Source organism: Rhinatrema bivittatum, chromosome 15 (genome assembly GCF_901001135.1).
Source record: "Rhinatrema bivittatum chromosome 15, aRhiBiv1.1, whole genome shotgun sequence".
NCBI classification, from domain to species: Eukaryota; Metazoa; Chordata; class Amphibia; order Gymnophiona; family Rhinatrematidae; genus Rhinatrema; species Rhinatrema bivittatum.
Window position 1 is genome coordinate 63,362,983 of NC_042629.1, and position 23,001 is coordinate 63,385,983.

General features: G+C 42.7%; 1 protein-coding gene across 1 annotated transcript in view; it reads left to right on the plus strand.

The window, feature by feature from the left end:
* VWA5B1 (von Willebrand factor A domain containing 5B1) overlaps positions 1 to 23,001 on the plus strand; it is an 84,454-nt gene that overhangs the window by 13,571 nt on the left and 47,882 nt on the right. The window contains exons 6-9 of the mRNA XM_029578052.1: positions 2,981 to 3,105; positions 6,638 to 6,814; positions 19,980 to 20,090; positions 21,325 to 21,527. Coding sequence (XP_029433912.1) covers positions 2,981 to 3,105; positions 6,638 to 6,814; positions 19,980 to 20,090; positions 21,325 to 21,527 — 616 coding nt within the window. The remainder of the gene's footprint in view (positions 1 to 2,980; positions 3,106 to 6,637; positions 6,815 to 19,979; positions 20,091 to 21,324; positions 21,528 to 23,001) is intronic.

Sequence of the window (23,001 nt, forward strand, 5' to 3'; positions counted from 1 at the left end):
AATCCTTTTTAGTTTTATTGTTCAGGTGTTATTTGCTGTTTTGAGATATTTTATTGATGTTTGGGACATTTAAAAAAACTTGTATATGAGATTTTAATTATTTGATCTTTTATTCATCAGTTTTTAAATAATATTATTAGTATGATTTTAGTATTATGATTATGTATTTATTTTATTTCTTGATTTTATTGTTTTATGTTTGAGGAATGGTGATGGCTCTGTTTTTCATTATTGCACTGCATAGAGAGTCTGGCTTCTTGCCATTTCCAGTTCAGTTTTTGTCTGTGCATTTGTATTTCCACTTTATGGTTGCTCTATTCTGTATTTGGTGAGGGTCTGCTTATGTTCTGCATGTGTGACTGAGGTGAGGCATTTTTCTAATAAGAAGTGTATTAGCATATTTGGCTTTCAGAGGGTCAACTCAACACACATCACAAGAGCCTAATACCATATGCGTTCCAAATGTCTTTTTTGCAGGGATTTCTAGTTGGCATCACAGCAGTGCATGTAAATATAACGTAAGAGACATTTTTACCTCAGAATCCTGTACTTGATATTTTTCATTTATAATGTAAATGCACAACTCTGTAACTGTGTGTGTGGAACGGAGTGGGGGGCATTGTGCAAGGCTATAGGGCACCTAATACCTTGCACGGCCATGAGTTTGGGGGGGGGGGGGGGGAGGTGGTTGGTGTCAGTTTTTAAAGTTTGTATCACTGAAGGTAGCTGGGTGGTGGTTTTTGGTGGGCCCGGGACAGAGAATGAATGAATGGGGGTTGGGGGGGGGGCAGCACAGTAATTGTTAGCACAGGGCAGCAAAAAAGCTAGCGCCAGCCCTGCTATCCCCATGTGCTTTATAGGGATGGGCTTTGTTTTTATCTGCCGGGTCCTTTTCCAACGGGTTGGTTTTTTTCCTTCTTGGCAATTTTCGCCGAAAAAAAACTGAAACCCCACCTCCCATCCCAACCCTTCAAATTTAGTCGGGAGAATGTGTGTGGGGGGGGGGGGGTTGTAATTAACTAAATTTGAAGGGTTGGGGTGGTTTTTTTTGTTTTTTTAATAAATGTGCCCCTCCCCCCCCGTGCTAACCCGAACAATGAATTTTCCCCGAAGTTCGGGGAAAATCCGTCTCGGGATTCGGGTCCTCCAACCCCTGCCGAATTGGACTATTTCTTTGACATTTTCCAATTCGGCAAAAACGATTGCACATCCCTAATGCTTTACAACTGACTCCATCCTGTTTATATCCTTTTGAAGGTGAGGTCTCCAGAACTGTACACAGTATTCAGAGTGAGGTCTCACCAGGGACCTGTACACAATCAATATCACCTCCCTTTTTCTGCTGACCATTCCTCTCCCTGTGCAGCCAAGCAACTTTCTGGCTTTTTCTGTTGCTTTCCCACCTGTTTGGCCACTTTATGATCATCAGATACAATCACCCCAAATCCTGGTCTTTCATGTTAGAAGAATTTCACCTCCGATACTGTACCTCTTCCTTGGATTTTTGCATCCTAAATGGGTTATCATAAGGCTTGGAAATAACTGCATGGCGTGGCAGTTGCTACCCTTGAGAGAAACATGGGGGTGGACTCCACGGCGCAGCAGATACTACCATAAGAAACTTGTTGGGCAGACTGGACAGACCATATGGTCCTTTTCTGCCATCATTACTGTTACTATTTTACTTTGTTACTAAATGCATAACTCTGCATTTTTTAGCATTAAATCTTAGCTACCAGACCCTAGACCATTCCTCGAAATCCACTGGATCCCTCCTCATTTTTTCTACACCTTCCTGGCTGTCCACCCTGGTGCAGATTTTGCTATCATCGGCAAAAAAGACAAACCTTTGCTGACAATCCTTTTGCTATATCGCTCATGAAAATGTTGAAAAGAGCCGGTCCAAGGACCGATTCCACTAGGAGCACCCCCCTCCTCAGAGAAAACTCCATTTGCCACTATCCTTAGTTGCCTTCTACTCCACCAGAGCCAGCCTGTCACTCTAGGATCCGTACCAAGGGCAGGCGATTTATTTATGTCTTCTGTGCGGAGGCCTCGCCGAAATCCAAGTGCACTCTGTCTAGCACTGTCCCCTGATCCAACTCTCTGGTCAGCCGGTCAAAGAAATTGATCAGGTTCGTCTGACAGGATTTATCTCTGGTAAAACCTTGCTGCCTCGCATCTTGCAATCCCTTGGATTCCAAAAACTGCACCATCCTCTGTCTGAGCAGCGATCCCATTAATTTGCAGAGGTCAGCACAGAAGCAGGCAATAAAACCAGAGGAAGACAGAAGAATAGATTGTATGAAAGCAAGCACAAAATAGTATTCAAGTGAGTGCTTGTTTACTTTAACCCTGGATGGGTTCATAATTTCCTTCCACTCCAATTTATACCAGGTAATTATATGTCATGCTAGCTTGGTGTAGCTAATGTGACGCCTCCATTAGCATTAATGGGAGGCAAATATGCAGAGAGCAACTGCACTCGCCAGCAAAGAAGTTGGAACCCACAGCTAATTTCAGTGTCCTTAAGCATTTCGTTATTGGAGAAGTGGAAAGAAGAAGCAGAGGCTATGTCAGAGGCCTCCAAGGACAGAGTTCCATTCCAAAACGTCGACCTGTTCCTCTTCTCCAGTACATTTTGGAATTGCTTAAGAACATCAGCGCTCCCGCGGGTCCTGACGTCATTGCTGATAAATGCAGTCGCTCTCGTGGGCACCGATGCTGTGTGTGTTCCATGCCAGCCAGCCCGGGGGAGTATGTGTGCGTGTGTGCGCGTGTGCGCGCGTGTGTGCACGTGTGCGCGTGTGTGTGTGCGTGCGCGTGCGTGCGTGCGCGTGTGTGTGTGCGCGTGTGCGTGTGTGTGTGTGCGTGTGTGTGTGGGGGGGGGGGGTGTCCATTCACTATAGGGTCTGCCACAGACAGTTCTTCTGAAAACCTTGGATTTATTGATTCTCTTATTCTGTCTGTTACCTTCCAGAACCACACCTGCCTCACATCCTGATGGAGGAAGGTGACATGACGGCTGCAGAGTATGAGCAGTACTTAAAAGGAAAAAGTGACTTCATTAAGGGGGCTAAAAAAGATCCGAGTGCTGAGAAAAAGGTAAGAGCAAGAGAGAGCTGGAAGAGCTGAGTATCTTTGGTTCGTTTATGAGACAGGTGCACTAACTTGGTCTGCACTGGTCTGACAGCCATCTCAGCTTTGAGCCACTGGTCTGCGTGAAGTCTGCTGCCTTTTAGACAAGCAGTAGCTTCATTAGTACCCAGAATTCCATCTCTGGAGGCCAAGGCAGAAGGTGGTGCTTGATTTGTCATCCTGGTTATCACTGCTTTGGGCAGCGTGTATTTTACAGGCTGAGAAAGCCGTCAATAAGTACAGTAAACAAATTTACCATTCCATGCAGAAGTTCTCTAAAAATCCAACTTCAGGTTTCATCCTTGCTTCTCGGAGACCAGACTTCACTGTAACATTCTCTGCCTTTCTGAGCCCAAGATGTAATGCCATTTTCTGATCCCATGGCGTACTGGATATGGTGCCACTCTCTGATCTCACGGCACACTGGATAATATACTGCTGCTCTCTGATCCCATGACGCACTGGATATGGTGCCACTCTCTGATCCCATGGCACACTGGATAATATAGTGCTGCTCTCTGATCCCATGACGCACTGGATATGGTGCCACTCTCTGATCCCATGGCACACTGGATAATATAGTGCTGCTCTCTGATCCCATGGCGCACTGGATATGGTGCCACTCTCTGATCTCACGGCACACTGGATAATATAGTGCTGCTCTCTGATCCCATGGCACCCTGGATATGGTGCCACTCTCTGATCTCACGGCACACTGGTTAATATAGTGCTGCTCTCTGATCCCATGGCGCACTGGATATGGTGCCACTCTCTAATCTCACGGTGCACTGGTTAATATAGTGCTGCTCTCTGATCCCATGGCGCACTGGATATGGTGCCACTCTCTAATCTCACGGTGCACTGGATAATATAGTGCTGCTCTCTGATCCCATGGTGCACTGGATATAGTGCTGCTCTCCGATTTCACAGTGCACTGAATTTTGTTCTGCCTCTCTGTTTCTCACACTGCGTATGTTATTTCACTATAAAACTTCGTCTGCTTTTCCTAAGCATCAGGCTTCATTATAACGATGGCATTGATGAACATACTGTACATGTTTAATGATTTTGCTGCAGTTTTCCAGCAATTTCTGTTGTGTGTCCTGGTTGGCAGTTGCATTTTCTCATTTTTCAGAGACTCCCTTCTAATGTATTTCTTTCCAGAAGCCATTAAAACACATTTCTTTCCTCTTCATTATAATGCTTCTGGTTTCCTTCACATATTAGACTTTATTTTAATGTATCTTTTTGCTCCCTTGTGCAGTGGACGTCATTACACTATCTTTGTTGACTCTTCAAACATTGGATTTCATTATAGTGTTTCTCTCATCTCCTTATTGCACTAATTTGATTTTAACACATCTGTCTTCTCTTTATTGTACTAGATTTTATTAGCTCAATCTGAAGTGTCAGTCAGTCTAAAGAACTCTAATGGTGCCAATAATTTTGATTGTTTTTTTTTAATATAAAATACAGAGTATTCTATTGCTAAAACTTTTTTCCCTTAGATCTTCATAATAGGCACTTCCATCCAAACAGTCTTTCTTTTGCTTTATATACCGGTATATAAGCATTGTTCTTGATCTTGACTTGTACGTTGGCTCCAATTGTAACTCGTTGGTATATTTTTTCAAAATCTTTTTATGCAAATAAAATGTCAACTTAGCTGAATAATGCTGATTTATAATTTCTTCTATTTTATTAAAACATTCATATCTGCCTTGCCCCTTGTGTCTGCCATAAGCCGACACTGCCCATGTTTCAAAATTATACTTCTTCTTAAGGGGGACATTATTCATGTTTTTAATGACTTCTCGATGAAATAGCGTCTTAACACCAATCCTTCAACATGAAACCAGAATATTTTATTAGAACATTTTATCTCTTTCTTATGGAAATAAAGGTTAACAATCAAATATGTATATATATATAATTTTAAGACTGTGCTAGTTTTCCAAGTGAAAGTGGATTTCACTTGGAAAATTACCTGAGGAAAAACTAACCCATGCACATGTACATCTGTTAATTTATGTGGTTACTTTTTCTGGCAAAAAAAACTACACTCAGACTTTTGAAAATTCACAATTTCCTAGCATGTAGCCAGATGGGACTCAGGACCAATGGGTTATGTGCTCCCCTGCTAGCAGATGGAGACGGAGTCAGGCTTCAAAGCTAACGTCACCCTAGATATACCCCTGCAGTGACCTTAGCCCTTCAGTATCTCTCCGTCTCCTAGCAGATGAGGACGTGCTTTCCCTATGGGGATCGCTGTACTCTTTAGAAGAAGAAATTCTACCTTTAAATTGAAGAAAAGATTGAGCCTCCCTCTCCTGCGGTGATTCCTAAAGGTCCCTCCCCCAGTTGAGAATTCCTGAGGTGATTTCCGAGATCCCTCAGAGGAGTGCTTTGGTCCGGTAGCTGGTTCCCAGCGTGGACTTTGCTGCTGAAGCAGCTGAAAGGCAGCGGTGCAGGAAGCCGAGCACGGTGTTGATGGCCAAAGCCCTCTCCCCCCGCAGCCGCAGACCATCTCTGTACTCAGCTGGTCAGCGCTGAGCCTAGGTAAATTAAAAGAAAAACAAAATTCTTGTACATCCCATTGGTCCTGAGTCCATCTGGCTACACGCTAGGAAATGGAGAAATTACTTACCTGATAGTTTTGTTTTTCTTAGTGTAGACAGATGGACTCAGCATCCCACCCATGGCTGCCCAAAAACGGTATCAAGGAATTGCCCATTAAATGAATATCAATTCCAAGGGTTTACGGGTAAGCTGTCGTTCAATCCCTAGATCAGGGCATCTATAATCTTGCTGGGATTCAGCGTTTATGTTTGGTTGAGTACAGTTACGGTTATCCATTTTTAGTCAAGTTGGTTTTAATCAAGTTTTATTCAAGTTTCTAGTATGCCCACAATGGCTTTTGAAGAGAAAACTGAAGGGCTGAGGTCACTGCAGGGCTGTATCTAGGGTGACGTCAGCTTTGAAACCTGACTCTGTCTCCATCTACTGGCAGGGGAGCATAAACAATTGGTCCTGAGTCCATCTGTCTACACTAAGGAAAACAAAATTATCAGGTAAGTAATTTCTCCATTACATGTGCATCATTCCAGCCTCACCCTAGGAATGTCTCCCATTACTACAGGTAAAAAAGTACTCACATAGCAGACCTAAGCACATAACCAGTAACTTTAAAACGAGCATGCAAGGCACTCAGAAACAGATTCTAAAACGACCCTCATCATGGCAAGCTTTTGAGAATTAACACGCTCTTTCTCAGGTCCAAATACAATGAGCAGGAAAGAGCAAGAGATGAGATTGCCAGAAAATGCAATTTGAAATATAAAATGCATCACAATGATAGTGTGAAAGGGAAGGGGGTCGATATGCAAAAGTGATAAGAAAATGAACATGAAACTTGTACTTGTCCAGAAGAGTAGCCTAATTGTAGGATACATCTAATATGAATGAACTGATAACAGTAACAATCTCACCCTCCTTTCAGACCGAAATCATCCGGAAGCGTCTCAGCAAAGATATCTCTCACAATCCTGTGGTAATGATGAACTTCTGCCATGACCTGCACACCGTTCAGCCTGATCTGACCAAGTCCCAGGGAGAGTTCATCTTTCTCCTAGACAGAAGTGGGAGCATGAGCGGCGTCAACATCAGCCGGGTCAAGGTACAGTGGTCCTGAAAAGTACAAATACCTCCACAGGAGCAACTAGTGCTGCTAGGGGAGAGAAGGGCAATTCCGCTTCTCCATTCACCATCCAGGTAGATTTTCAGACTGTGCCTAACGAATTTGCATGAGACAGATTTCCATACAAGGGAGGCAGTATGCATTAAAATCTATCTCATGCATATTCGTTAGCAATAGCCTTAAAACCTGACTGGTTGGTGGCCTCTTGAGAGCCAGATTGCCCTTTCCTGTGATAGAGCATCTCCTATCACAAGTGTTCTCAGTTCTGAGTACGGCGAGCCAACACCCCTGCTATAAAAAATGTGTTGATAGAAAGGGATCTTGTGGATAGGTTCTCTCTCCTAGTTAGTGCTTCCATGAATCTGATTATAGTGGGTACTTTGAAAAAGAAAGACCTCCATGTGCTACTGTTTTCTTTTATCCAGAGTGACCATGTAATTATCATTTATTCCACCTGACCTCCATCAAATGGTTCCTGAGATGGTATAATCCTGATGCCTTGTCTTGGTTTTTCATACAGTTCATTAATAACGTTCACACTGTCAATGTTAATTTTCTTGGATATAGATAATGGTCAGTGAGAAGAAAATATGAGGTCCATATTCAGTCACTGTCCAGATAGCAAAGTTAGCAGGATAAACGTATCCAGCTAACTTTGGAGGTATATACCAATAGTGCAAGCACACTATTGAATATAGCCAGATATCTTAAAGTTAGCCGGCTAACTTTAGGACGGGTCTTTGGCCTGACCAGACTTAGCAGGCTATGTTAGCTAGCTAACTTTGAATATTGGAGATAACTGGATAACTTAGCCAGCTAACAACTCCTCCCAGTTACGCCCTGAAATGCTCCAAACTTAGCCGTTCAAATTCTATCTGCCTAACTTATTAGCTTCCTAAAATATAGCTGGCTAAGTGCCCAAACATTCATTTAGTCAGATAACTTCTAAGTCATCCGTGTAAATCTTCCTGAAAATGGACCTCTATTTAAAAAAAGAAAGAAAATCGGTTACTGTATAACATGTCAGACCTCAGCACAGGCAGGGCCAAGATGAGAGATGTTTCTGCATGAATGGAATTAATTTGTGCTAATTACCTATCCCTATCTCACATTTTGCCCTTCTCCTACCTATTGTCCTATGCATGCACCCCTACGTATACCCATCAGCTCTGCAATCTAACCTATGCACATTTTTTGCCCTTGCCAGAATTTGCAGCATAATCTTGCTTACTCTGACAAATTTCCCAGGTCTTCTAATTCTAACTTACACACCACTGTTTGCACACTGATCTTACCTGATGTATCCATGCACACCACGTTTCCCATGTCTGGTTCTCCCAATATATACACACACCACTCTGACAGATCGGCCCACAAGCTGACCTGTAGTTTCTGGAAAGAGCAGTAGTGTTGATTGAATGATGGTTGTGCATAGGGGAAACAATAGTCGAAAGGATCTAACTAAAAAAAAACTGTGGAGTTACCTCGCTAGATTGCCGGAGCTGATAATTGCTCTCCCTGTCATGGATGGAAACTTGGGCAAACTTTCACAACATGCATAGTTTTATCTACATGAAAAAGAGCTGTTTGGGGTGTTGTGGTGGTGAGGAGGGGAGCAGGAGCAGGAAGGGTTTAGGTTGGGGGAGTAAACAATGCAGATAGGAACTGAATTTCCAGATCTACTCAGTTTTGCTCCTCCTTCCTCTGCCTGCAAAAATAGGAGCAAAGTAGAGGGCTGCTAGAAAAGTACCCAGGGGCCATGCACCTTGCCAAATTTGCCCTCCATGTGTGCATGTAGTTAGTATAATTCCTGGACTCCCCTCCCTTTGCTGGTAATATACACTTTCATCTCCCATTTAGTATCCAAAATAAAAGAGAACTGAGTCTGTGTCAGAAACTAGAGTGGAAGAAAGATATGAAGAGAGAGCAGGAGGGAAACAGGAGAGAGAAACAGGAAAGAAGGGGCAATGAGATGATACAGCAGGGGTGAGGGAAAGAGGGAAGGTGACAGTGCAGTGAGAAGAAGGGAAGGCCAGAGAATGAACGTAAGGGGAGGTTGCATATCTCTCTGAAGACAGATCGCAGTTTATGATCGGCAGAGAAGACAGAGAAACCCTGCCTGCTGCTGTGCTAGGTTTGGTAAATGTCTGCAGTCCGCTCAATTTAGGAGCTGAAATTGCCCTGCAGCAGTCACCGTGGCTCACTCGTCGCTCCAGTATTCCCGAAGGGAAGAGGCTCAGCGACACGGAAATTACAGCAGCTCGGGCTGTTTATCACTGCCCCGGCACTGGGAGGGGGACCCGAATGCTTCGGGATTTCTTCCCAGTGAAGCGTTTTAGAGGGGAGGCGGCCTGGCTGTGTCCGGAGGGAGCTGTCCCTGGTGCTGAAGCTGAATTCCACTCGCTTCAGATCGGGGACTGCCCAGCACAGCCCAGAATCGGGCCCCTTCTCTTAAAGCAGCGAAAGAAAGGTTTGCCTTCAGCAGTCAGTAGCACTTAGAGTGCTCGGCACCGTGAAAAGGATCTGCCGCCACTAGCCATGATTATTGTTACTGTGAATAATAATTTAGATTTACAAAGCCTTTTCATTCAAGCGGATCTCAGTACACCTGGTCAGTGCCGACGGTATTTTAACTTGCATCTCAGGACTTCTGATTTGCATTGCAGTCCTCTTGGCCTGGGAGTTATAAAGCCAAAGTAATTGGACGTTTGGGCGGACTAGATGGGCCATATGATCGTTTGCTGCCATAAATGTTTCTATGCATGAAGTCACTAACATATGTAAGCACACAAGTAAAACACCTGCACTGTTTATTACAGATCCCACCTACTCACACAAAGACAGGGAAGTAAGCAACTAATGCACGTTTATTTCGGACAGAAAACAAATACAAATGCAGCCATGTCACCCCCAGGCTAGTGAAAATGATAAAAACAGTAATATAGTTCAAGAAAGTCTGGGATAAGCACAGAGGATCTTTAATCTCAAAGAAGTGAGGGGAAAGTCAGAGATCAATAGGGTCCATGATATTGCACCAGGAAAGAAATTAAACAGAGTAGATGGGCTTTAGGATTCTTACTCCTTTCATTGTCTATGTTTCTATTTCTCATTCTTATATGGATGTGCACACACACACACACACACACATTTGTATATGCATGCACACGTATGTGCGTACATGCACGTTTCTCAAAAAGGATAGTGAAGCAAGGTGCATCTGGAAGTGCCTGGGAGCCAGTGCCATTTTGGTCACAGGTGGAAAGATAAGGCTGCCAGCTTGTCACTTTGTTTGCGATGCTTCGTGCAATTCAGGTTATTTTTTTCGCTCTAAAATATCATTCATCCATTCTGAGTGTGTGGAAGAAGATTGTGGCAATGTGACACCTAGCAGAAAGTGAAAAACCAGCCCCTGTCACAACCAAACAAAAAACAGCATTCTGGAAAGAGGAAAGGCATTCCAAAGAGAGAGAGATGAAAGCGAGAGCGAGGCCCCCTTCTCTGGACAGATGCATTAAGAAGGGCTGGTGGATGTGATAATTATCTTTTTCTCCCTCACTGGCATCTCCAGCTCACTCTGCAGTCTGTTTTATGCATCTACTGATAGTGTCATCACCGCCTGCAATCTCTTTTCTACAGCTGCGGACAGTCCATCATAACACAAGAAATGCCTTGCTGGGTCAGACCCATGATCCATCCGATTCATCATCCTGGCTCTGACAGCGGCCAGGCTGGGTCACCTGGATATACCCGGGAAATTCCAATATGAAAATCTGTTTCATGTTGCTCTACGCGAGACGTAAGAGGTGGAGGAAGCAAAATCTATCTGGCTTATAACTATTTGCAGGCCTCTCATCTAGAAACTTTTCCAAACCTTTTTTTTTAAACTTAGTTATACTACCAGCCATAACCACATCTACTAGCAAGAAGTACCATAGCTGAATTGTGCGTTGACTAAAAAAACAAACAAAAAAACAACTTTCTTAAATTTGTTTTAAGTCTGCTATCTGTTATTGTCAGGAATGTTCCCCGGTCCTATACATTTTGATAGCATAAATAACCATTCCCTAGTAATTTTATAAACCTCTACATATCCCCTCTGTCTCTTCTCCAAGTTGAAGAGCATTCTGGTTTACTCTTTCTTCATAAGGGAGCCGATCCATCCATCTAATCATTTTGTTGCCCTTCTCCTTATTTATTTGATGATTCATATTCCACGTATTACTAGATCACTGTTCTAAGCAGATTTAACTTTTCTAGTTCTATTTTTTTTTTTTAGGTGCAGCAATTGGAATTGCACACAACATTCCATTTTTATGGTGTGACCACACCATGGAGTAATTCAGAGGCATTATTATATTCCCAGTTTTGTTTTCTCGTTCTTTCCAAATAATTCTTACCATTCTATTTGCTTTTCTTGGATGCACCTGTGCCCTGAGCGGAAGATTTCAACATATTGTCCTGTCCTCAGTGATCCCAAGGTCCTCTTCCTGTGTGGTAACTCCCAGCGCTGGCCTTTGGGTAGGGCACGCTGGGCAGTTGCCCTGGATGCTGTGACTTGAGAAGCACTCTGGGTACTGCTGGCATCGCCCATTAGCAACAAAGAAAATGAAGAGCTGACAGGAAGCCCATTTTCACCCAGGGTGCCATTTGTCCTAGAGCCGGCCCTAGTAACTTCTAATATGGAACCCAGTTTTGTGTATACAGAGTTATGATTATTTTTACCTTTGTGCATCACTTTGCACTCATAGAAACATAGAAATGACGGCAGAAGAAGACCAAACGGCCCATCCAGTCTGCCCAGCAAACTTTCGCACTTTTTTTTCTTTCACATACTTATCTGTTTCTCTTGGCTCTTAGTAACCTTTTTTTTTTTATTCTATTTCCCTTCCACCCCCGCCATTAATGTAGAGAGCAGTGTTGGACCTGCATCTAAGTGAAATAGCTTAATTTAGTTAGGGGTATTAACCACCGCAATAAGCAAGCTACACCCATGCTTATCTGTTTTTTCAGACTATGTAATTCAGTCCTTGTTGATTGTTGCCTGAATATAGATCCACCTTCATTCCCCCCTGCCGTTGAAGCAGAGAGCCATGCTGGCTATGCATTAAAAGTGAAGTATCAGTCTTGCTCCCCTGCCATTGAAGCACAGGGCTATGCTGGATATGCGTGAATTGTCAAACTTCCTCTCCTGCCGTTGAAGCAGAGAGCTATGCTGGCTTTGCTTTGAAAGTGAAATATCAGACTTGCTCCCCTGCCGTTGAAGCAGAGGGCTATGCTGGATATGCGTGAATTGACAAAATCTACATTACATTTCATTCTGAAATTCCTCACAATAAGCTCATATTTTAACTACTTGGAATAATTTTGTATCATCTGAAAGTTTGAGCACCTTGCTCATTGCACCTTGTTCAGATAATTTATACATATGTTAATAACATTGGTCCCAGTAGAGATCCTTGGAGCAATCCACTATTCACTTCCTCCATTGAGAAAACTCTGTTTTCTATCTTTTAACCAATTACCAGTCCACAATAGGACATTGCCTCCTATCCCATGACTTTTTGTGATTTTCTGAGGAGTCTATTTAATGGGACTTTATCAAATGCCTTCTGAAAATCCAGGTGTGCTATATTAACTGGTTCACCTTTAGTCACGTGTTTATATACACCTTCAAAGAATTCTAATATATTGGTAAGGCAGGACTTCCTTTTGCTAAAACCATGTTGGCTTTTTCCCATTAAGCCATGCCTTTCTATTTACTCAAAATTTTGTTCTTTACTATAGTTTCTACTATTTTACATGACATTGTTGTCAGGCTTATTGGTCTGTAATTGTCTGGATCACCCCTGCAGCCCTTTTTAAAACTTGGCATTACATTGGCTACCTCCAGCCTTCAGGTACAGATATGTTATTGATATATTACAGATTAAGAGGAACAGATCTGCAGTTTCATATCTGAGTGCTTTCAGAATACCATCAAGTTCTGGTGATTTGTTGCTACTTTGCCTGTCAATTTGCTTTAATACATCCTCCATCTTAACAGTAATTTGCTTCAGTTCCTCTTTCAAAGAATGGTTCCAGTTTGGGTATCTTCCCAACATCCTCTTCAGTAAAGATCAAAGCAAAAAATTCATTTAGTTTTTCCATGATGGCTTTGCCTTCTCTGAGTACCCCTTTTATCCCCTGGTCATCTAGTGGTCCTATGGACTCCCTCACTGGCTTCTTGCTTTTGATGTACTTGAAAATGATTTTATTATTGGTTTTTGCCTCTGTGGCAATCTACACCTATGATCTTTGTTAATTTATTCATTTGAACTTGCTTTTCATTTTTTAAAAGATGCCTTTTGGCTTTAATAGACTTTCAAAGGACCATTTAACCATACTGACAGTTGTTTGATATTCCTTCAACCTTTTTTAATGGGTGGAATACATTTTATCTGAACTTCCAAGATGGTATTTGTAAACAATCCACAAAGCACAAAATACAATTGAAAGTGAATAAAGATTCCTTACAATGTATACATTTATTTATTTAATAGCTTTTATATACCGATAACCATTTGCACATCGTATCGGTACACATGGAACAATTGTTGTGATATATTGATAACAGGAGAGTAATTAAATACAGCAGTAAGGGGGTAAAAGAGTGTTAAGAGAGTAGCATTAACATATTTGTGTTTGACTATGTACAGATGGTAGCATATATATATGGTTAGCAGGGAAAAGAATAAATAAGTCGTTCAGAAAATAGCATAACTATGTATAAAAGGTAATATATATATAATTAACAGCTGATAATTAACTCAAATAGTCTGAGAGCAATGAAATGTGTTAAAAGCAGGCATTAAGGGATGCGAGGAGGGAAAAACTAGGTACTTGGAGTGGGGGGGGGGGGGGCAGGGGTGAAGGCCAGGGAGGAGAAGAGGGTATAACCAAAGGAAACAAAATCTAATAGCAACCTTTACCAAAAATATAAACGATTTATTTATACAAATATATAATCACAAATACATATGTTACATACATGAATACAATAAGCTTGACCACATACATATATACATATACACTTAAAATGTGCAAATTCACATATATAAAACCACTCACATACCTACATACATATATACAACTGGTTATTTATTCATTTTACCCCATACCCCAAGTGTTTTACCAACCACGGCTTCTTCAGAGGGAAGTTCCTTTTAACTTCATAAACGGTAACCGATTCAACACTGTTGTACTGTTCCAGAAGTGCCAAAAAGTGGAAATTTTATACATGAAATGCACATTCGGCCGAATTTTCAAAAGGCAGCGCGCTTAAAATCTGGGAGATATGTGCGTGGCAGGTCTGTGCGCGCGCTGTGCGCATTTTAGAAATGGCCCAACCACGCACATACCCCCTGGTATGCAGAGAAGTACCAGGCCATCCAAAAGGGGTGAGGTCTGGGTGAAGAGGGGCGGGGGCCGACCAGGATAGCGGCCATTAGGCCCTGTCCCGGGGAAGCGAACAATGGCCAGCTGCTGGCACGCGGAAGTTGCTTCTGCTCGGAAGGAGCAGTAAGGACTATGTACAGGGGTCGGGGAGGAGAGGGGAAAAGGTAGGAAGAGTAGTTAGAGGGATAGGGAAGTTCCCTCCCAGTCCACTCCTTAATTGAACCGGACTGGGAGGGCGACACATGCATGTTATAAAAGCGCCGCGTCCATGTGCTCGCGCCAGGAACCGCACGCAGATGCGCGCTTTTGAAAATCTACCCCTTTATGCATATAAGTGGGCTTTTGAAAATTGCTACAATATATGCCATTGAATTATCAATAGGTTTCACACGTGTAAGTGTACTTTAAATATGGATAAAACATTGGCATTTCAATGGCTTATACTGTAGCAATTTTCAAAAGCCCATTTACATGGGCAAAGTGCATTCACATGAGTAAAACCCAGATTTAAGCATGTAAATGCTTTTGAAAATTAGGCCCTTAGATTATAAATTCTCTAGGACAGGGGACTCACTGTGCATGTACTACATGTAATTTATCGTAAAGCAATCTGGTGTAGATGCTATTATAATAAATAATCATATCAGTGTCACTACCATCTAACATTGCAATGCATCCCCAGTGCTTACCCATAAGTAATGCTTTTTGATGAAGTGATCAGGAGATGCTTTAGATTTGGCCTATCTGCATTTCAGTAATGCCTTGTAAGCAAAATAGCCAGACTGGGAGATGGAACTAAAATTATAAACTAGGTGAGAAATTTGTTGAGCAACATTAGTTGATTTCACTTACCCACGACCGCCTCCGACCCCGACCACGAGGCAGCCCCTGCCTTCCGCCGAGAAACGCTGACGTCATCGGGCCGACCTTCCTCCGCCTCCGAGGGACACGCTGCCGGCGCACAGCCAATCAGGGGACAACCTTGTTTAGCCCTTTAATTTCAAATGTAACAGACTCCCAGGCGCCGCGCGCCTAAGGAGCACGCCAAAGGAGCCTGCTCCTTTGTGCGCTCCTTAGTGCACTCCCTTTGTGTACCCCGTATACTCCTCTGTCTTCACTGCTCTCCCCTCCAATCCCTCCACAGCCCCCAGCAACTGCCAGCCCCCATATATTCCTTCCAACACTCAACACATGAATCTCTAAAACAAAAAAAAAAAAAAAAAAAACCATCCAACACTCAACAACCTGACAACCCCTGCCACCACTCAAAACCCACACAATGGCCTCAGACCAATACATCCCCAAACTAATCCATCGCCACAACCACCACCACACTCCTAAAGCCACACCCACCACTAGACGCCTCACCAAAATTCACACCAACCCTAACATACCCTATACCACAATCACTCTCATCACCCTCCTCCTCATTAATGCACAGTCGATCACCAAAAAAATCCCAGTCATCCATGACATACTCACAGATGACCAACCAGACATATTCTGTATAACCGAATCCTGGCTGAAACATTCTGATACAGTCCTACTCAATCAACTGCCCAGAAACACATACAATATTTTCTCCATTCCCAGAAGCAAAAGAAAGGGAGGTGGCCTACTATTCCTAGCACACAAAAACTTAAATTCTCTTCCCACTCCCTTAACTTACCACCTCCTATCGAGACCAACCTATTCAAATCAAAACATCTCCAAATACTCCTCCTATATGCCCCACCTGGTTGCCTACAACATAACCTTTCCCCCCTGATTGAATCCATCACAACCCACATAAACTTACAAGAGCCAGCCATCATACTAGGAGACTTCAATCTCCATATCGACACCCACCCTCCCTCCCCCACAAGCGAACTACTCCTTTCCACCATGTCTGCCATTGGATTCACCCAAATCATCAACACGCCCACTCAAAAATCGGGCCATACCCTGGACTTAATATTCATAAACAACAAAATATCTGCAACTGGACCACCCTCTACAACCCCCACCCCATGGTCCGACCACAGCCTCATCCAGCCAAGCTTCAAATCCAATCCAACCCAATACAAACAAACAACCGAATCATCGAATTCACCAAACCATGCTCCAGTGAAGACATCGCCGAAGTGCTACCTGAGGCACTAAAAACAATCAACTTAAATGATGCCAACTCAGCCACAAACTCCTGGATAACCATCAACACAGACATAGCCAATACATTATGTCCCACGATAAGGAAGGAAATCAAGCAATCTACAAAGCAAAGAGCTCCATGGTACACCCCAGAACTGAAAACCTCAAAGCGAACACTGAGACAAACTGAAAAACAATGGAGACGAACCCCCACCTCAAACCTGAAAGACAAATTCAGAACACTACTACATAACTATACAACAGACCTCAACACAGCAAAGCGCAATTTCTACACATCAAGAATTCATGATTACCAATATAACCCGAGGACCCTCTTCGCCTATGTCAAAGACCTAACCAACCCCATCCAAAATGACAATAAGCCAAACTCCAGCAACATCTCAAGTGAAAAACTAGCACAATTCTTCAAGGACAAAGTTAACAACATCATCGCCAAAATTCCCCAAAACTACAACGACCCAGTTGACATCCCCCCTCCCATCCACACATGGTCACAATTCACACCCGTTGCTTCCACAGAAATCGAACCTATCATCAGAAAAACCAACCCTGCATCACACCCTCTAGACCCCATCCCCATCAAAACCCTAAAACTCATCAGAGAGATTATTGTCAAACCAATAACCTACATCATCAACTTATCCCTAGAACAAGGAATCTTCCCAGAAAAACTCAAAAACGCCATCATCAAACCAATCATCAAAAAACCTCAACTCGACAAATCCGACCCAGCAAATTACAGACCAGTCTCCAACCTCCCATTCCTAGCAAAAATCATCGAAAAAACAGTCAACAATCAACTCACAGAACACCTTGAAACCTATAATGTTCTACAGCCCGCACAACATGGTTTCAGAAAATTCTTCAGCACTGAAACCCTCCTCCTCTCTCTCACTGATACCATCCTTAGAGGACGCGACAAAGGCAAATCTTTCCTCCTGATACTTCTTGATATATCCGCCGCCTTTGACACCATCAATCACAGAACTCTCCTCACTAGACTTAAAGAAATTGGTCTCCAAGACACCACAATCAAATGGTTCAACTCCTACCTCTCAAACAGATCCTACATCGTCAAGACAAACTCATCTGAATCCTCTCAAGTGCCCCTCACTCATGGAGTCCCTCAAGGTTCTTCCCTATCCTCAACCCTATTTAACATTTACCTCATCCCACTATGCAAATACCTTTCAGAGGCAAACCTCACCTACTTCATCTATGCAGACGACATACAAATATTACTCCCCATAAACAAGTCCATTCAACTAACCATGGAAAAATGGAACAAACTCAGCTCAAATCTATCCCACTTGCTATCTCAATTATCTCTATGCCTCAACCAAGCCAAAACAGAAATCATTCACATCCACGATGACCGACCCTCTCTTCCACTCAAGTGCACCCCCTCCGACCACCCAGGAAGCACAACCAACCCGGGAGTGCCCCAAATCTCACCCACGCCGTCCACAAGAAACCTAGGCGTAACAATCGACAGCCATCTCAACTTTAAACGACACATCTCCAATACAATCAAGGATGGATTCTTCAAACTCCAGACTCTAAAAAAACTCAAACCCCTTCTCCAAGAGCACGATTTCCGAACAGTCCTTCAATCAATTATCTTCGCAAAACTTGATTACTGCAACTCCCTCCTCCTTGGCCTACCAGAAATTCACATCAAGCCCCTCCAAGTGCTACAGAACGCTGCCGCCAGAATCATCACTAACAACAAAAAATCCTCACACATCACACCCACTCTCAAAGAACTCCACTGGCTACCCATTACCCAAAGAATCCAGTATAAAACCCTCACCCTCATGCACAAAAAAATAAACAACAACAACATGAACTGGCTAAACAACGGAATACAACCTTACCCTACTCAAAGAACTCTCAGATCCACCAACACTGGCCTCCTAGCCGTACCCAATCTCAAATCTGCACACCTCAACGTCACCCGCAATCGAGCCATAACAATTGCGGGCCCCTCCTTATGGAACTCCCTCCCCACCTGTCTCAGAAATGAACCTTCATTGCAAGTCTTCAAAAAACACCTCAAAACATGGCTGTTCCTAAAAGCATTCCCACCTGACACGTAACCTACCCAAATTCAACTGCAACACACCACGCCCCCCTACACAAGCATCTCGCATCACCATCTTCCCTCCCTTGCACCACCTTCCCCCCTCCTATCCCCCCCATTCCCCCCTTCAACCCTCCCTGCCAACCTAACCTTAATATATCCTCATCAACAAGTCATTTATGTACATATGTTATATACTACATCAAATGTTCAACGTAATCCTGTTATTCCTGTTATAATTTGTATAATTTGTTATATTTATTACAATGTTACAATTTATTATTTTTATTACAATGTTATAATGTAAAATAGGGCTGTTACTACCCTATTCTTTGAGTTATCTGGAAACCGATGTGATATCTCGATCGAACGTCGGTATATAAAAGAAATAAATAAATAAATAAATAAATAAATAAATTAGTTAGAGAGTCGTAGTCAGGTGGTCCATTCTGAGGAAGGGAAGGTGACCAGTGGGGGGGGGGTACCAGAGTGCCGGGTCCGGTCCTTCTCCATGTCTTTAAAAGTGACATTGGGGAAGGGTTAGATGGGAAAGTGCTTGTTTGCAGAGATATGAAAATTTTCGACAGAGTAGACATGCCAAAGAGGTTAAAATGAAAGAAGATTTTAAAACATTGAGAAAACGGTCAAAGGCATGGCTGTAATAAAAACAAATTACAAAATCAGGTATTTAGTATGCAGAAATCTAAGGGCCAGGGATCTTTATGGAGGTAAAGAACTAGCAGTCACCAAACTGGAAACAGATCTGGGAGTCGCCATCTTTAATGACCTCAATGTAGCCAGTCAGCTGGGTAAGATAATAGTATACTAGAGTGCATAAAGTGAGTTCTCACTGATAGAAAGAGGGACGTCTCTGGTGAGATCCCAACTTGGGAACTGTGTGTTCAGTGCTGGAGACCACATCTATAAAAGTGCATTGACAAGGAAGAGGCAATACCAAGGAGGGCCACCAAAATGGTCCCTGGCCTGCAGGATAAGCCTTACATAGAGAGACTGAAGGGGCTAACGACGTGCCTTCTGGAAGAGAAGGGGGTGATATGATGCAAAATTTAAATATCTGTCAGGCTTCAATAAAGTGCCAGAAGGAAGCATTTTGAATAGAATGAAAAGTTCAAGGACAAGAGGTCATTGGCCCACTCTGTGAAACCGATGGGAGGGAGCATGGAAAGGAATGTGATAGCTGGAGATTTTTTCCCATGGAGTTTGTAGGAAGCCAAAAGAGTGGCAGAATTCAAGCTTGCTTGGGACAGACAGAAAGGAAGCGTAGTGGTGGCGGGAGGGAGAAGACGGAAGGTCAGGAAAAACCCAAGACCGCCCAGTAGATAAATACAAATGGAGGAGCAAACGGTCCTTTTCTGCCAACCTCTTACATTGTTCTGTGTTTTTCCGTCTTACTTTGCAGCCTGCTTTATTCCTCACAACAGCCTGCTTAATGCTGTGAACTTTTTTTTGTTTCAGGATGCAATGCTGGTCATTTTAAAGAGCCTTATGCCAGCTTCTCTGTTCAATATCATTGGATTTGGTTCAACTTTCAAGACGCTCTTCCCTTCCAGTCAAACTTACAGTGAGGTGGGCAGTGCCAGTTTCTTGTTTGCATTCCCATGCAAGATCTTCTCATTCTGGGCCATCTGGCGGCTAGTTAGCTCATTGGGAGATGCGATGTTTTGCATTCTGTACGTGCACCTCCATCCAGCAGGAGGCTGGAGGGGCCGAGCTGCTCCATGCTGAAGGAGTTCTTGTTATTTATGTAGGGGTTCATTTTCAAAGGGTTAGAGGCCAATGTACTAAGGTGTGTTCCACTTTGCAAAAAGCATTAGCATCTGAAAAAAAAAAAAAAAAAAGTAAACAAATACATTTGCAAAATTTGTCGCATGCTATTTGCTGTTTTTTTACGCATTGTTTAGTTGCTGTGAAGTTCACTGCAAAATCTATGTACAATTAAGTGATGAGCAGCACAGTTATTGTAAATCTCAGCTCATTACCTATGTTGGTGTAGCTAAATGATGCATGAAAAATCACGCACATTTCAACACAGAGCCATTATTGTGAGACTTTTAACTGAACCTCAGAGAGGTGTAGTTAAGCTTTTTAGTGATAATATGTGCATGAATATGAAAAATTTGATGCATGCTATTTAGCTAAAACCTATCTGCATGCAATTAATATAGGCCATTATAATGCATTAATTAATATGTGATAATGGCTCATATTATCGCATCTTAATCTATTGGCCTCTTTGAGAGTTACATACGTAAATCAGCCAATTTGAAAATTGACTAGGGCTGAGCTTCTAAATATAGGTGCTTAAAAAGGAGGTAGCTATGGGCGAAGATGGCACCTAGCACTGATTTTCAGCAGTAGGCACCTACCTTAGACTCCTAAATCTAAGCAAATGAATTACAGGCCAGCATTTAAGAATCAAAGTTTTAGGCTCCTAAACTTTGTCAAATTGTCAACTAAAAATTTAGGTCCCTAAATTTGATAAATATCTTCTTAAATTCAGCAGCCTAAAATGTATGCAACCAAGTGATGCACACTGAACATTTTTTTTTTAATGTACAATATGTCAACAGGTTACGTGGCCACTTATGGGATAAACGTTTGTAATTCATAACTTTCTTTAGAAATTGAAGGTAATTAATTGTGGAGGGTGAGAGTATTCAGGATGATGAGGACAGATGGTAGAACTGAATACTGGTCATGCTTTTGTCTTAGCCCCTTCATTTGCAGATTGACTCCTATATACAAGCACCTTCTTTGCACCTGGGTTCTCTACCACCGTAACAAATGGGTTCCTTTATAGGAAAGTTTGGCTACCGCTTGTGAGAATATCAAGAAGATCCGAGCCGACATGGGAGGAACTAACATCCTCTCGCCTCTGAATTGGATTATCCGTCAGCCTGTACATCGGGGTCACCCCCGTCTGCTCTTCCTGTTGACAGACGGGGCTGTGAGCAACACTGGAAAAGTCATTGAGCTAATGCGACACCACTCCTTCTCCACTAGGTATGTTATGCTCTGAGATAATGCATCCCAGCTGGAGCCACAACCACTGACCTTGTCAAAAAGCAGCAATTTTTCTCATTAACCGAAAAGACAGCTTTCTTCTAGAGAAGTCAAAGAATTTCTGTTATCTTTAGCTGTAAGGTTTGCTTTCTGCCTGTCAGGATGCACTGTCTAGGAGGGGAACGTGTCACCATTTTCACATGTTCATACAGGTTTTTTCCCCCAGCATTTTCTAGACAGAGGGCGGTGACACTAGGGAGATTCTGATCCACAATCGGGCACCACTGTGAGGAAACGGGGGATAAGATCCTGCTGCTTTTTCTCCTAAAGGTTGCACTTCTAATAATCAGCAAAACAGAGGTCCCCCCACCGCAACTGGCCACACACTGGAAGCGTTTTTATCTTTAAGATGATGCAGCACCCGCCTCTTGCCAGAAGAATAGCCTCATTCCAGCACGTCCTGAGATCCTCACTGATCTGCAAGGCTCATGAGCTGGCCCCTTTCCACCAGGATTCACCTTCAGACAGTGTGATCTCAATGAAACAGAACTAAAGCAGAGAACAGTTAGTTTCCCGAGGCTCACATAATGTCCTCTGCCGTCTGAGACTGAAAAACACGCCATTATTTATTCTTCAGTTTATAAAAAATCACTTAAGTTAATTGGCAGCCAAAAGATAAACAAATTGTACAGTAAATCCTGTTGTCCTTTCACCACCATTCCAGAAAACTCTTTCCTCCCAAACTTAGATTTGACCTTTCCTGTGTCTGTTTGTTTTGTTTCTAACACGATGTGCATTTCCAGTCTCTAATGATGGTAGAAGGCTGAATTGTTAGAAACAGGTTACAAATAAAAGGCTAAAATCAAAATTAGTGTTTGGATTTCAATGTCCCATGGCATCCCCAAGAAAAGGAATCACCAGAAGATGCATTATAGCACATGGAAAGAAATGCTTGATGCATTAGTGGTCAGTTACAGTGCCTGGAAACCAATGACCCAAGAAACTGAAGCTTATAACAATGCTTAACTGGGAGATAAATCCATAGTACAAAGAAATAGGTAACTGGCCGCTATTGCCTCAGTGCAAAAGAGCTGAGTATTTTAAAATGAGGTAACAGAGACAATATCCCAGGACAGTGAAGCTGAAGGATATAGTAAGGGGGGAACTAGCAGTTAAATGCCCAGGCTACAGGATTGTATGTATTGACATTGATGCAGCTCAAATAATAGCTGTAGATTCAAGAACAAACTCTCAAATAAGTTTTGAAATGTGAACTCTGCCCTATATGCCATGTGACCTCTATCTTCCACACTTCTACCCTGCATGCCATATGACCTCTATCTTGTATCTTCTATACTTCTATCCTACATTCCATGTGACCTCTATCTTCTACTCTTCTATCCTACATGCCTTGTGACCTACCCTACATTCCTTGTGACCTCTATCTTCTACACTTCTATCTTACATGCCTTTC